At 32.6% G+C, this 17,400-nt stretch overlaps 1 protein-coding gene across 1 annotated transcript in view; it reads left to right on the plus strand.

The window, feature by feature from the left end:
* The window catches only part of LOC106104848 (protein unc-13 homolog A-like), a 48,411-nt gene that overhangs the window by 23,726 nt on the left and 7,285 nt on the right, over nt 1-17,400 (plus strand). Inside the window, exons 12-18 of the mRNA XM_013285024.1 lie at nt 13,298-13,476; nt 13,974-14,124; nt 15,421-15,579; nt 15,805-15,930; nt 16,124-16,291; nt 16,430-16,543; nt 16,768-16,935. Of these exons, the coding sequence (XP_013140478.1) occupies nt 13,298-13,476; nt 13,974-14,124; nt 15,421-15,579; nt 15,805-15,930; nt 16,124-16,291; nt 16,430-16,543; nt 16,768-16,935 (1,065 nt within the window). The remainder of the gene's footprint in view (nt 1-13,297; nt 13,477-13,973; nt 14,125-15,420; nt 15,580-15,804; nt 15,931-16,123; nt 16,292-16,429; nt 16,544-16,767; nt 16,936-17,400) is intronic.

Below are 17,400 nucleotides of genomic sequence, written 5' to 3' on the forward strand. Positions count from 1 at the left end.
TTAAAGCTAGAAAAAAAAATAATTTTGAATATTAAATAGCCTAGAATTTTTCATATCAATCTATGTTTAGAGCACGCAAATTGATCATAGATAGCTTATCGCCATGTGGATCAACCGTCAGCAATATTGTATGTTCATAAAATAAATAGTAAATTATTTTAATCTGTACCACGACAAATTGAAAACCTACTCTGTGTTGTAGCTTTGTTTTTTTTAAAATTACGATAGGGAAAACTAATATTAAATAACCTATATATCTAAAAACTATTTACAACAGTTATAATAAAACAATCATTCTTTTTATTTATTTGTTTTACAGGGGACTTTGTAGAAGTGACTACAACGCCCTATAAGTTTTAAAGTAACAAAACTCAATTATTTAACTTCTTTTTTAAACAAACGTCGACCAACAAACGTATTTGGCTTCGTCCGTAGACTGCTAACCCAGGATAGTGTAACTTTTTTCTTCTTCTAGTGCCTCTCTATTACTGGAGGTTGGCTGTCAGCTCAGCGAATCTCACCCTGTCCTGTGCCAAGCGAAAAAGTTGTTCGACGCTGGCGATACTTGTCCTCTCCCGGATGTTTCTTAGCTATTATTTCCTTTTCCTTCCAACGAGTCTTCTGTCTGCGACTTTGCCCATCATAATTAGTTGGAGAAGCTCATATCTTTCATGTCGCAAAACATGCCCCAAATATGCAAATTTTCTCTTTTTGACGATTTGAAAACAATTCTCGTTTTTTGCCGATGCGTGGTAGTACTCGTTCATTTGAAATCCTCTTTGTCCAGCTTATGCGTAGTATTCTAGGGTAACACCATGTCTCGGAGGCTTCAAGAGACTTCCGGGGGTTGACCTTCAGTGTCCAGGCTTCGCTACTGTATAACAAGACAGGCCAGACATAGCACTGGAGAATTCTTACTCTAAGCTTGATGAAAAGTTGGCGGTCACACAAAACTTAACCCATTTTTTTTGAAGATCCATAAACTATAAAACGATTAACTCTAAAACAAAAAATTGCTTACTTAATTATTCGTTGAAATTCAAAGATTTATTTTTGTAAAAAAGATGTTTCGGAATAAGCTACGTTATTTAAATATTTACATTTTACAAAACCATTCCAGAAATGGGGCAGTGCACTTCTCTTTATGATAGTTAGACGTGACCTTATTAAAGTCGGTTTTTAAAAAAGATATTTCAATGATGCGTTCATTTTGTAGTTCTGTTAACATTAAATACGAAATATAAACACTTGCCACCGGTTACTGGGTCAAATCTCGACCGGAGTGAGATTTTGAAGCGTTCCGTTTTGGTAGTTAAATGTACATGCAGTTCACACTGTATACAGTACATAGTGATTAAGAGTTAATCACATAGCATTTTATTTCTTCTTCTCCTTGTTTATTTTTATTCTTTTTTAAATTATAGTCGACGCCATGATTTTGCAAACAGCACGATTTCAGGGTCGCCAACCAAACTGTAACATTTTATTTTACTGAAAAAATTTCAATGTGAAAATTGAATAATTGATTTATTATTCTTTGAAATTCTTAAGAATTATTTTGCCATGAGTTTTTGTCGCTTGGAAGTCCGACCGTGGAAACCCACGGTTAATGTGATAATTGATAGATTGTCATTACGTCGCAGCTGTTGTAACCCTGACGTTATATTAGTTTGCTAATTGCTATATACGATATGTTTTAATGATAGAACTTTGTAATATAATTGCTTACAATCGATTTAATGATCGAAAACGTATTGTAGAATAAAATGTCTTGCGACTCGTCTGCACAGCATTAAAGAAATGGTGCAGCCAATGATATGCAATAGACTATGCATAGATGTAGAATCTATGCAAAGATTCATAGAGATTCCAATAGGGGGTCCACGTTTATATCTTAATATTTTGATTCCGTAATATGTTAAAAAATAACTTCAACACTATGTATTGATTAACTGCCGTATAAAACTATTTTTTTCTTGTTACAATGTTATAATATTGTGGTCACATTGCGTCATAACTTTTAAAATAATTAGGGCAAACATGTTATATTTTTAATGCAACATTTTTTTAAAGTTACTTTAACACGCAAGCTATTGTTTTTTTCTTTAGAGGTATTTTAAGGCTGTAAAAGGCAAGCAATTTCCGTGCTGCCAGTGTTTTATGTTTTGATTTTTTTCTCTAAAATGATCATCAGTTTTTCTCACACGTAGGTGTCCCTAAAACTTGATTAAAAACATTGCCATCCTCTTCATTATACTTGAAATAGCTGAGATAGCAATGTTTTTGTGCGGACCGTCTATCGAAATTAGTGAATTAACTTTAGTCTTTGTTACCTGTATGTAAATGTTCGTTAATCACAGGCTGTGGTTAAATCAAATTGCTCTATTTAATGGAATATTTAACAATGCACTTCTTCATTAAACGGGCGGCTAAATGAACGCTCATTTGGAACAATTGACTTTAACTCTAAACGGATTTTTATATTGTTAAGCATTAATTGGTGAACTGTTCTACTAAATTGTATTTTTTTCTTTCTCTTGCAAAATATCGATTAATATGTTATATTACCTAGTTTTTTAAACTTAAAATTATAACCTTAATATTTAATCACTATATATGATTTTTTTTATTGTTTATTTACTTTTTCAATTTCTATCAAGGTTTTACCCAACTTTTGTGTAATTAACCTGTTGTAAAGGGGCCAGCTGAAAACCAGCGCAGGAACAGCCTGCGCTGTCTCTGCATTAGCTGAGCTAGCCGCCTTTCGCCACATTTTCTTTTTTTACTAGCTTTAAGATTGATGTATGTATATTTTATTTGTAGCATGTTTTTGTGGCAATGAAAGTCATATTTATTTATTTAAATTTATTTTATTAAACTAAAATTATATCGGTTGATGTTCCATTATAACATTTCAACCAGACGGAGTAATTAATCAGTAGGGAAGATCGTTAGCGTTTAGTAAGAAATTATCTACACTAAGATACTAATTAAACAACCATTTAAATATGAGTCCGAATCCATCAATCATTCAGCTTCGCTTGTAAGAATGTACGTCTTTTTTCTGACACATCCATACACTTCCCATGTCGCACCTATTACAGCCAATGTTATTACAGGTCTCTGTGGTGAAAGAATTTTTGAAATCACTTCAGTAATGTAATCTCAACGTAAATGATCAAATCTTTCCTCTTCGTAATATTAGTGTGATCAAATTGTAATTCAAAAACCAGTCTTACCTGGCCTTTGCATTTTTTATTTGTATGTACATTTCTAACATTTAAATACAAAGATATGTACATTTTCAATTGAATAGTGAATAGTGCGGGCAATAATAGAAGAATGCAAACGCGGGGAGTACTGCGAGGTTTTATGCGTTATTTTTCTTTTGCCCGCGTTTTTAATTAATGCTGTAGCATTGCGATGATAAAACACGCATTTTATGACCTTTATAGTAATAAAACTGTAGAAAAAGTTTATTTAAAAGAGTTAAAAAGGGGCCGTAAGAAGTTTCTACGGCTACAAACATGTCATCCTCACTTTTACTCCTATGACAGAAACAGAGATAGCAATAAATTTACATAACGACTAAAACTAATTCAATTAACATTGAAATCCCTAAACATAGATCCTTGAACTATTTAGTTACCTATCTACATTGACGAAACTACAAGACTTACGGCCGAATTTTGGAACAAATCTCAAACACATTACTGCGTAAGCGCGGTTTACATTCTGTTTTAATATTTTAATGGAATTTTCAGTTAAAGTGTGGCCTTAATTAGGACGCTTTTATTTAAATGTCGTTTCAGTACTTGTGCAATAGAAAAGTAAAATTTAATGCAAATTGTTATTTTATTATGATTGCTATTTATTTATTTAAGGAGCTTGAAAAATATGACTATATAGAAAATTAAAACGAGATTGTCCTTAAAATCTTGTATTTAATTAACGTTAATTTAATTTTTCATCAGCTTAAAAATGAGAAATACAAAATTTGAAATCCCCTTATAAGATATTCCCTTTGAAAGTACAGTTAATCCATTTATTCCTTTCCGAGGAGTGCTTAATTCAGGGAAGTATTTGAGAATATTCTTCAAGATGGCGGCAGGGGTTGATTCTCTCGTGAAAATTAATTTATCTCCTTTTTATAAGTGTATAGGTGTTCAGGGACTCGTAGGAATAAGTTGGAACAACGGGTTTTTATTATAGCATTGTTTCATGCGTTTTATTTAGTGTATGATTTTCCATTTATTTAAATTACTAGCTGTTCCCGTGCGGCTTCATCCGCATGAAATTATGAAAATTTTATTTTATTGTTTACATGTGTCAAATTATCAATAGCGAATGTCAAAATGACATGAACTCACAAATCTTAGCAATCTCTCTTTCTTGATGTTGGCAGCAACTTATGGTCTCTTTCCCACATTAAGGTTTTTATCCAAAATATTTACTCCCTAAGTTTAATGGCGTGAAAATATATAGCCTAAAGCATGACGTAAGTGTACGGCTTTTTATTAAAAGAAGAATTATTCAAAAATATGCTGTAATTGCTGACATCTTAGGCAACAAAGAAGTGCGTGGTTACGCTTTATTATAATTTAAATTATAACCTTTATATTTTTATTGAACAATCATTTATGGAATACGAAAAATATCATATATGTATAAATAGTTGAACTCCTAATAAATTCTTTCTTTTTTTTTTAAATAAAAGTCGACGTTTAAGTAAGTGCCGTTATCCATTGCTTAATTGTATTAATTTTCTGTTCATGAATTTGCGTTCGAAATTTAAAAAAAAAGGTTAGGAAACAACGACGTTTTGATACTTTTATTACTTCCATTGTCAATGTTTATTGTTTTTTACTATTACGATATATACTCGTAAAATGGATAAGGATGTAAATTGTAACGCTTGTAAGAATGCTACAAGGGAATTGCTATCGCTAAAAATATCGTTTGTATTATGTAAACGACTTACGTTCAAGTTAACTCCAACGACTGTAATAAAGGGTACAAAGTGCCGTTGCCCCAACAATGAATGTAATTAACGATCGACTCTCGCAGCCTCAAGATCTTCTGTTTTCTTCCGTTTTCCTTATTTCACAATTCTTATACCACGTTTCATGTTTGTTTTTACGTAACACTAAAAACGGGCGCACTTTTACCTAAACTAACTGTTGTGCGATCGTCGATTGTTTTGCAGCCAATTCAACTGTTTTGGACACACAAATTCGAGTTCGAGACCTCCATTAAGCTCATAGGAATAAACGTGATTAAACAGTTCTGCGATAGTTTAATCAAAAGAGTGCGAGCTCTAATTATTGACGTTTATCATGAAATAAGGTTGATTGGAAAAAGTGGAATGGATTTCTTTGTGTTGTGTTATTTAAAGAATTTTGTACTACTGATAATTTGGAAAGATCGCGTTTTTATTATATACTAGCTGTTCGCGTGCGGCTTCATCCGCATTAAGTTATTTTATTGTTTACATTTGTCAAATTATCAATAGCAAATGTCAAAATGACATGACATGACAACACTTGGCAATCTTACTTTCTTGATGTTGGCAGTAACTTATGGTCTCTCTCCCACATTAGGTTTTTTATACAAAATATTTACCCCTAAGTTTAATAGCGTGAAAATATATAGCCTAAAGCATGGCGTAAGTGTGTATTTTATTAAAAAAAGAATTATTCAAAAATATGCTGTAATTGCTGACATCTTAGGCAACAAAGAAGTGTATGTTTACGCTTTATTATAATAGTATAGACATGGTTCGTAATGATATGACGGGAGTTTATGCATTTCATAAGTAACTAAATATCATTAAAACTGGATTAGTAAGTTTGTAGTTTATTATGTTTTTATATACGAAAAATATTAGGTTAACTTGATGTTTCTTTTCAGTCTCGGAATTATAGTTGTATGTATATCTATATTTTTACCTATTGTTTATATTAAAAAAGTCTTGAAACAATGAGAATAAAGCCTTTGTGAAATAGTTGTAAAGGTAAGATTGAAAAGAAAACTTTTAATTAAATATTTTTCAACAAAGTAAAAAACATCAAGTGATCTGTTTCTTTGTTTTTTTCTTCTATACTAATATGATATACGAGCTGATGCCCGCGACTTCGTCCGCATGGTATTAGAAAGCATACAAATTACAAAAAGCTACGTCTCCCTCGGGAATCGGACATTTCTCGGGGATGAAGCTTATTCCATGTGTACTCCAGACTTTGTTTTATATCTGTGCCAAATTTCAATAAGATATGTTGCACCGTTGCAGAATGATCGAGTAAACATTAAAAAACTAAATTAATAATTCCCACGGGAACCGTAACTAGTCCCTGGATGAAAAGTAGCCTATGTGTTCTTCCAGACTATACTCTAAATCTGTACCAAATTTCATGGAGATCCGTTCACCCGTTTAGGCTATAAACGCTAACAAACAAACATCCATCTAAACTTTCGCATTTATAATATTAGTAAGATTAGTAAGATGAATAGATGTTTGTATACTTTAAACTGATAACCTTAAATACTTAAGGACCGATTTCAAATATTTTATTATTAGAATTATCCCTGAGTAATATTGGCTACAACTAAGATTCAAATATTTTTTTTTAATATGACGATGAGACTAAAAGTAAAAAAAAATTAAAAACATCTGACTCTTTTTTTTATTTCTGTACAACTATTCTGGCATGTAAATTCATACCAGCATAATTAACAATAAGCCGTATTCTTATTTCAGACAGAGATTTAAATACTGTTGCATAGAACGTTTTAATTTAATTGATCTTTTAAGATTCCTTAAAAAGCGAGTATAAATGGATTTACTCTCGCGGAAATTCTGTTAACGGTATGACGTTAGGCTTAGCGAGTGTTAATGGAAATAAAAGGTATTACAGTTGTAAGGAAAAGCGATTAATTTGGTTGATTTTTATTTTTTATTGATGTCGAAACACTAGTATGCTATACACACGTTTAGTAGTCACTTAAAGTTTACTTAGTGTAGATTACTCTTACATCTTACTAATATTATAAATGCGATAGTTTAGATTGATGGATGGAGGTTTGTTAGAGTTTGTAGCCTAAACGACTGAACATATCTCCATGAAATTTGGTATAGACGTAGAGGAGAGTCTGGAAGAACACATAGGCTACTCACTTTTTTTTAAGTATATATTTTTTTTTTCACTTTTCCTAGTATATTATACAATTTTATTAGCATCTACTTAAGGGTAGTGAGTAAGATAATAAGGTAATTAAATATTATCCATACATGGAATAATAAAGCTATTGAGTGGTGTTTTAGTGCATTTAGTTGTTTGTTTATAATAATTTGTTTTATACCTTTTAACAAAACACAACCTCTGTTCAGATCTGTGACGTAATGTAAATTTACGATGGATCAACAATATTTTACCATCGTTCCAGGACAAATAAGAAACCACGCCTAGGGTCGTGAAATTTTTTATTGATATACCAAGTCATTGCTACTATAACTTTCGCAAGTTATGGTTCTCACCAGCAACCTAGGCAATATTACAACCTTTATCAAAGTTTAGGCGTGATTCGGTTAGGAATTGTGTGCGTATATTTTTCTGATCTTATTTGGACCACAATACAAGGAAAAGTTTGCTAAAAGGAATATTTTTACGATTTCTACAAATGAAATGACACAAATAAAATTTGCATTAGGTTATACACGCTCTGTTTTATCTGTCAGATAAAACAGTAACTCGGATCATTCAGATAAATCTAACATGTAGACAAAGTTGAGAATTTAAACAATAGACTACACCAATATAAACCTTTCAACAACAGAAAATTTTATATTCGATTTAAAAAAAAACAGTTGACGACTTTTGTTCGGAATCACATTTTTGTTAAGCCTACGGGGATATGTAAATATGAATTTACTTTGAATTCATATCACAAAAAATAGCAAGAAGGTTAAATAAACGCCAACCTGTGCGGTATACATACGACAAGGGTCATGTGAAAAGGATAATGCAAACAGACCGCGTACCATTGTTTCCCTTAAACACACATAAGAATGTATAACACGACTCGAATACCGTCCACGTAAAATTTAATTTGATAAACTGCTACGAATTCAACGGGATTTGAGATTTGAGATTTAATATTTATACAAATTTTCTCTTACTAATATTATAAATGCGAAAGTTTAGATAGATGGATGTTTGTTAGAGTTTGTAGTCTAAACTGCAGAACGGATCTCGATGAAATTTAGTATAAATGTAGAGGATAGTCTGGAAGAACATATAGGCTACTTTTGTTTATTTTTTAATTATACGCTGACGGAGTCGGTTGCAAAATCAAAATATAAAGGTTATTAATTAACAAAAGTTATTCTTCAATTACTCCTGATATTCAAACGAGTATACAGCAGCTGTTTGATTGAAAACATCGTGATGCTTGATCGGCGAAGAAATTCAAAGATATATGTGAAGTCGACCCGCACTGGGCCAGCGTGATTCACTATGGCCTAGACCCTAATTTTAGGTAGGCTCTGAGCCCCTCGGGACATATAGTGACCTAATATTGATGAATTGCTTGATAAACAAAATTTGAACGAAAAGACATTCCAAAGTACCACTTTAAACTTATTTCAAATTCTCTTCTGATTTGAGTAAAATTTAGCTGTATAAGTTGTGAGACCCATTTCCCAGTCTACTCGAAAGGTCAATTCCTGTCTGAATCAATATTTCGAATGCAAAAGCGAGCGCGGCCTAAAATATAAACGGTGACAAATTTTCGCTACATCATCGTACCGCAACGCGCTCGTAATACAATTTGATCGTTATTAATTAAACCATACTAATCAATACTACAAAAACTAGTAAATCATACTACTCGTAATATTAAAAAAAAAACTCTTTATTAGATAAAATAAAAAACTTTTTTACAAAATCCATTGGGGCTCTGTCTCCTGAACTAATTATAACAACTACGTTTCAGGAGGCAGGAGGAGAATATTATATATGCGAGTTTAGATGGATGGATAAATAGATGGATGTTAGAGTTTGTAGCCTAAACGTCTGAACGGATTTCGATGAAATTGGGTATAGATGTAGAGGATAGTCTTGAAGAACACATAGACTACTCACTTGTGTTTTTTTAATTCCACGCGGACGGAGTCGTGGGCGAACGCTATAAGGTTATAAGATAATGTTTATGTGAAACAAATTAAAAATCTTTTGCACTGACATTTTTAAGGGTTAACAAATAGTTTACTGTTGATAGTTAAAAAACATTATTTATAAAAAAAATCACGAAGTCTATTGTATGAATAAGGTTGTAGTGTTGGTAATTTTATAATTATGGTTGCGATATCTCTCTCTAATATTTAAATATCTCCTTCAAAAAGATTACATTAACCCTTAGTATTCACTTAAAGTTTGTGTGCGGTCATAACTAGAGTATTTTTAGCAGAATGCCCTATAATAAGTCAGTTTTTCTACTTTTTTTACTCAACATTTATTTAATATAACATATATGAAGATAGTTTTTTTTATTTTTATAGTCATTTTATAAAAAAATCTAGGTTAATACATGCCTGTTTTTATCTGGAGTATTTTCTTAGCGACGCTATATGCAAAGGTTGCGGTTTGCGGCAAAACGTAAATAAATAATAAGAGTCGAGTCTAATACTGCTGAAAAAGAAAACTAAAATCTGAAAGCACGGAAAGAAAATTAAAATGATGTTTTAAAAGTAACACGAATTTAAACGTAAATAACGACCAAGCACAGAAATGTTAACTGTTTCTATTAACAAAATATATTATTAAAAACATATTACGTTGTCTCTATTTTCCAAACAAATTTTAAATGATGAAAATATGCATAAAAATAAACAAAAAGGGAACTCTATAAAACATAGTATACCTGGTCTTATTCCACACACGTGGTGATAGCGTGTTAAAACCTTAATTTTTTATGAAAATTCTGGTGATATACTGATCTTTACATATTTCAATATCGATACTTTACATTATTCTTGCTTAAATCGTGTCATATTAATATTATAAACCGCTGGACGGATCATTTGGCATTAATGTACAGGATAGTTTGGAAGAGCACATAGGCTAGTTACTTTTGTTTTTATTTTAAAGCTAGTAGTAAATATCATACTAATATTATAAATGCGAAAGTTTAGATGGATGGATGATGGATGTTTGTTAGCATTTGTAGCCTTAACGACTAAATGTATTTTGATCATTTTTTTATAAATGTAGAGGATACTCTAGAAGAACACATAGGCGTCATTTTTGTTTTTTTTTAATTACACGCGGACGGAGTCGCAGGCGGAAGCTAATATTATCATGAAATGGTTTTATGTTCGTAAGAAAGCTTCGTTTAACTCATTCTTCGCCATATTTTTTGTTATAAACGTGACGAACTCACGCACGTGCCTGACGAAGTGGCCTTTTGATTAAACGTGCGTACTTTTTTATATGTCTCCGTCTCCAGTATTACGTAGACGGTGAAATTAACGCTGTATACTGTATACACAGTTAAATCGATACTTAAGTAGTCCTTCAGTATTACATAGTCGTCAGGTGAGCATTTAAGTCCATTAATTTAGTTTCAGTTAAAATTTACACTTAACCAAAGACTGTTTTAGCACGACTGTCAGTAAAGATCTTTTCGTTTACTAGTTCTACGCTAAAGTATTGATTGAGTACTATTTAAACAACTAGGATTGGCAAGTTATTTATTAAATATATATCTTTACTAGCTGTTCCCGTGCGGCTTCATCAGCATGAAATTGTGAAAATTTTATTTTATTGTTTACATTTGTCAAATTATCGATTGCAAATGTCAAAATGACATGACATGACAAACCTTGACAGTCTTGCTACCTTGATGTTGGCAGCAACTTATGGTCTCTTTCCCACATTAGGATTTTTATCCAATTTATTTACCACTAAGTTTAATAGCGTGAAAATATATAGCCTAAAGTGTTAAGTAAGTGTGGGGCTTTTTATTAAAAAAGGAATTATTTAAAAAAATGCTGTAATTGATGACATCTTTGGCGACAAAGAAGTTTGTGTTTACGCTTTATTATAATAGTATAGATAATATTTGAATAGCGCACAGACCTTAAAACATCGGCCATAAAAATTATTCTCCGTTCTCGGAATGTCATTTAATTTATGATTTTCATTAAAAAGATGAAAAAGTTTCATGAAAGTAGAATATTTTTGTATAATGGAGTCATTATTTACAGTGCCTTCGAGACTTAAATTCATAGAGCCATATTTTAAAGCATTGTATCACACAGAAATGTTATTCATTTTTAGTACTAATTTTGACAGGTAGCAATCTTTTTGACATTAAACTATTCAATATTGGCACTAGCAGAGTGGCAAAGTCTTTTAGCAAATCTCGAAAAGAAATCCAATACCTGTGCCACATGCTAGGTTTGCAAAACGGTTTTAATCGACAAGTATGGCCGGTGTTAAAACAAAACAGAACTTTTCTGATTGTAACATCTTTTCTTTAAGTTATGCATGTCAATGTAGGTTTAAACTGTTATCATATACGTAGGTTCTATTTGTAACATTCGTATAAACATTCCTCATATTCTAATTATACAGATAAAACAAGTATCAAGGCAAATGATTTAGTCAAAATCGTCCAAACCTAACGTGTGTGACCTGTGTAATCGCTACGGGACATTTCGTTATTCTATCTATACTTCTATACTAATATAATAAAGCGTAAACACACATTACTTAGTGGCGTAGAATGTCGGCAATCATTGCATATTTTTGAATAAAACCTTCTTTAATAAAAAAACCCTACACTTACGACACGCTTTAGGTTATATATTTTCACGCTATTAAACTTAGGGGGTAAATAATTTGGAAAAAACCTTCATGCAGGAAAGGGACTATAAACTACAAGCTGCCAACATTAAGAAACCAAGGTTATTGTGATAACCGTAATTTTGACATTTGCAATTGAGAATTTGACAAATTTCATACTTCATACTAATATTATAAATGCGAAAGTTTAGATGGATGGATGGATGTTTGTTAGACTTTGTAGCCTAAACGGCTAAACCGATTTCGTTGAAATTTGGCATAGATGTAGTGGATAGCCTGGAACAACATATAGGCTACTCACTTTTGTTTTATTTAATTCCACGCGGACGGAATCGCGGGCGACAGCTAGTAAACGATAAAATAAAGTTTTTTATAATTTCGCGCGGATGAAGCCGCACGGGAACAGCTAGTATTCAAATAATCTAAACGCTAGCAAATAGAGGTTAATGGAAAATACACATCTGTCATATTAATCACTGTTGCGCTCGGCTCGGGTCAAACGCCAGTGGAAATTCAATTTATTTTCGGTCTACATTTTGATTTCCCGCGTGTATTCAGTGCCGCTTCAAAAGCTGTAACCAGTACAACAACGAGGGGAGCAAAATATTAAAACCTACGTCACTATTGGTCGGACGCTATTGAAATATTAAATTTGTTTTTACACTCCAATTCGCTTGAAGTTTGAAGAATTATTTTGAAGCAGAAACAATAATTCATTGGAATTTTTTTAAAAATATATCATACCGCATGTGCAAGGATATTTTTAACTTAAAAAAATAACAAAAATACATAAAACACAATACTTTAAGATTCGAGTTCAGTTAACGAATCTTCAAGGATAGCTAAAAGTGTATTTCATTAAATTAGAAACTAGCTGTTGTTTGCGACTTTACCCGCGCGAAATTAATACATAGCAAAAAATATATAGTCTATTTTACTCACAGATAAATTACCTTTCTAACGGTTAAATAATGTTTAGAATCGGCCTAGTAGTTTTTAAGTTTTTTCAATACTTACAAATTTTTTTTTATAACGTAAGGTGGCAAATGAGCAAGCGGCTACCTGAATCCGCTAAAATGGCAAAGCGAATGAAAAATATAAAAATACAAATCTTTCCTCTTTATAATATTTGTATAGACTAATATTAATATTAAATTACATTTTTAATTAAAACCCTGTTTAATATTACTTGTTTAATGAAAGTAATATTAAACGATGAAATTAATTACTTCAAATAGAACCGTTCGCTATAAATTTGTCTTAATAACAGGTTAACTTAGCCCCCAATAAAGTTAACACCGAGAAAATTATAATACCCATAATGAAATTATCCCAGCGTTTTAATTTCCCTCGTAACCTTTTATGTCGTAATAAACGTATTCCATAAAGACTTACATAATGTTAGACATTTCACTGCCATGTCTTTGTTTCAGTATACCTGTCTACACGAGAATTTGTTTCATTATCTGTGCGAAGAGAATGGCGGTGCGGTCACATTGCCAGCGGCTAGAGGGGATGATGCATGGAAAATATACTTCAATGAAATACCAGAAGAGATCGTGGATGAATTCGCCATGAGATACGGCATAGAGGCTATTTATCAAGCCATGACGTAAGTTCCCAGAAAAATAAACCTGACGTATGTTTAACAATTTATCACAGAGAAAATCTTGTGCAATATGAAAGACGAATTTATCAAATTCTTCACTTCCGTATAAAAATTACGCGTGTGTACATTTTCCTTTGATAAAACTGTTTATTAACGCTACTGAACGGATTAAATGTAATTTTTCACAATTATTTTGTCAAATTTAAATAATCTTGAATACCTACATTTAAAATGAATTACAAAAAAATTGTACAATCCTAAGAACTTTTTAAAATATACTAAAATATAGAAAATTATCATTAACTAGGATATGATCGACAATTTCGTAATAGAAATTTGTTTAAAAATGTGTTTATTTCTATTGTTGCTTATTATTGTTTTACCGAACTGCATGTTTCTGCAGCCTAAACTGCTTCATTGATTTTGAAGAGCTACGATCTATGAAATTGTTCTTCGATATGTTTCTTTTATTTATTTTTTATATTTGATATCAATTGCAGGCACTTCCATTGTCTGTCGACGAAGTACCTGTGCGCGGGTGTACCAGCTGTCATGTCTACACTTCTGGCCAACATCAATGCGTACTACGCTCACACGACTGCCTCATCAGCGGTCTCTGCATCGGATAGATTTGCCGCATCTAACTTTGGGGTAATTATACGTTGAAGGTTAATATTAGGTTCATCAACTTTTCTTTATGGACGGTCAGCATAGTATTTTCTGCTATTCCGTACATTTCAATCAGCCGTCATATCTAAATTCAGTCGTCCTCTACCTTTGTAGCTGCCCACATTCAATCTTGTTAATTCCTTTGTAAGTTAAAATTAGGTAAGTGATAAGAAAATGAAACTAAAACCCCTTATAACCTGACTAGGAAAACAGTAAATCTGACATTTCTTTTAAAGAAATTAGTATTGTGTTTGTGCTATTGGTAACTTTCGCTAACTAAATCCCGCATTTATTTTTTTAATCGTTAAAAACTTCTTATAAATACTCTCATACAGTACTTATTGTCATAAAAGTAAGAGAAATCCATCTATGATCTATTCGTCCGAGCAAAAATGCCGCATTTCAATACAAATAACAATTTCTCATTTAAACTTCAGACAATGAACGACTCTGAAATATCTTCTCGTTCCAAAGAAGCATTAAACTTAGTTATTTTATCACCAATTAAATTGCTTTACACGTTTAAAGTTAAACTTCGTCTTATGTTTTCTGTCCTTTCGTTTAATTCTCCAAATACCCCACATTTTGCATGAAAACTTTAAATGAACGGCTTGTTTAATTTGCCCCATGTTTCACTGGTATAGCTTAAACAATGCTTGCCGCGACTATGAGCACTTTTAAGTTTCATTGTGTGACCAACACAAAAAACTTTTGTTAATTGTTCTCAACATTACAAGTTACTGGGTCAAATGCAGATGAGATCATTCCGTGGAACTCGTGTTTAATATGACCTCTACATTGTTTAAATTATATTCATTATTTATTAAAGACAACATTTTTCAGATCTAACAAATCAATTAGATTTACACCGGTTATAGATTAAGAATTATCTACTTTCATTTTTGAATATCACTTTAATATTATTTAGTAGAAATCTACACTAAGAATGTCTCTCAATGTACATTTCCTTAATAACTATTAAAAGGTTCTGAGAGTTTTGGTGCAAACCAAATCCATATTTAAGTCCAGACGTCATCTTGTTTGATTAAATAAATGTATCATCACCATCTCACTACGTCTACTACGTCCCCACTGAGGGACTCGGAGCTTAAGTTAACGGTGACTAGGCCATAACCACGCTGGCTGGTTGACTTCACTCATATCTTTTCATTTCGTCATCAATGTGTACAATAGATGTATGATAACTTCAAATACAAATACAAATAAATACAAATATTTTATTGGTAATCGAATTACACTTCTACTAATTCATTACAGAAAGAGAAGTTCGTAAAACTACTGGATCAGCTGCACAACTCGCTACGTATCGATCTGTCGATGTACCGAAATAACTTCCCTGCCTCCAGCGCTGAGAAACTGATGGACCTCAAGTCCACTGTTGACCTGCTCACCAGTATTACGTTCTTCAGGATGAAGGTATACTAATATTGGATACTGTGTATGTGTGGTTATTGTGATTAATTCCATAAAACGTGTTGGCTTCTAAATCTTTCTACAGTTAATTGTACGATGTTTATCAAATCATAAATCCAGCTGTTTTGGTACCTGTAATGTCAAAGATAATCAAATACGTGCTATTGGCATGTTTTTACTTGCAGTAAAAAATAACAGAGTGTTCCAAATTTTCTTTATTGTTTTCAGGTTCAAGAACTAAGTAGCCCACCTCGTGCGAGTACAGTCGTCAAGGATTGCGTCAAAGCGTGCCTCAGATCAACTTACCAGTTTCTCTTCGAAAACTGCTACGAATTGTACAATAGAGAGTTTCAGGTAACTTTTCTACGATTAGCAAATAGTTGAACAAAATCAGCCAGTTCAAATAAAGGATGACTTCTTTTTCAATACATTCTTCTTAAAAATCCACTTAGACTTCCCAACCAACTTCTTTTTTAAAGGACGAAGAAGAAAACTAGACTGCTACTACTAAATTGATTTAATACTACATTTAGTATACAATTTGCAGGTGGACCCTAACGAAGCTAAACGAGACCCATCTGATCACGGACCTCAGCTGGACTCGGTAGACTTTTGGCACAAGTTGATAGCACTGATAGTGTCAGTCATAGAGGAAGATAGAAACAGCTACGCCCCCGTCCTTAATCAGTTCCCACAAGAGTTAAACATTGGTCAGGTAAGATTTCATTAGAAGATCTGATATAACTAATTTTAGCCCAAATGGTGGAAGGCAGTTAACTAGTAAAGTATATAGATCTACAATAGTAGTAGTCGTCGTAGGAAAAGTTAAGAGTGACTTTTTTTATTATTCCAGCTATCGGCAGCAACGATGTGGTCTCTCTTCGCAGTGGACATGAAGTACGCTTTAGAGGAGCACGAACAGCACAGGCTCTGCAAGTCTTCCGCTTATATGAATCTACACTTCAAGGTATATTCTGTGTTTGTTTGAGTTTCTAGCCTAAACTCCCGAACGGATATCGATGAAATTTGGCATAGATGTAGAACAAAGTCTGGAAGAACACGTTACGTTTGTTTTTTATAATTCGCGCGGTCGCAGCCACGGGCGAAAGCTAGTTAATCAAATAAACAAAGCAAATTAAATTACACCGTTTTTAAATAGTATTTACATTTCACTCTTCCTTGTTATAACAGGTGAAATGGCTGCACACAAACTACGTGAAGGATGTGCCCCCATACTGTGGTGCGGTGCCCGAGTACCCGGCCTGGTTCGAGCCCTTCGTGATGCAGTGGCTCAACGAGAACGATGACGTATCGCTCGAGTATCTCAATGGTGCTTTCAACAGAGACAAGAGAGACGGGGTAAGAGTCCACAAGAAGATAAAAAAGTATTAGCAAAGAACACAAAGATCATATTAATTTTACATGATAACGGGGGTGATTATAAACTGCTTGAATTCAATATTTAAATATGGTTTAGGTGCATTTTGTTCAATATTAAAAATTAATTTCACCAAAAAACAAGGTTACCATATTTTTTCTTCCCACGTGTTTTATTGATGAAGTGTCTAAAATAAAGCATATTATCATTTTGTTTTACACAAGATTTAAAAGAAATTACATTTCCATCATATGTAGTTTGAAATAACAAAATTAATGTTTTTTTTCTATAGTTCCAAAAGTCCAGCGAGCATGCATTGTTCAGCAACTCCGTGGTAGATGTCTTCACACAGCTAACACAATGCTTCGACGTGGTCTCCAAGCTGGAGTGTCCCGACCCTGAGATTTGGAAGCGGTATATGAAGAGATTCGCCAAAACCATCGTCA

This window comes from Papilio polytes, unplaced genomic scaffold, assembly GCF_000836215.1.
Source record: "Papilio polytes unplaced genomic scaffold, Ppol_1.0 DF823399.1, whole genome shotgun sequence".
Classification (NCBI taxonomy): domain Eukaryota; kingdom Metazoa; phylum Arthropoda; class Insecta; order Lepidoptera; family Papilionidae; genus Papilio; species Papilio polytes.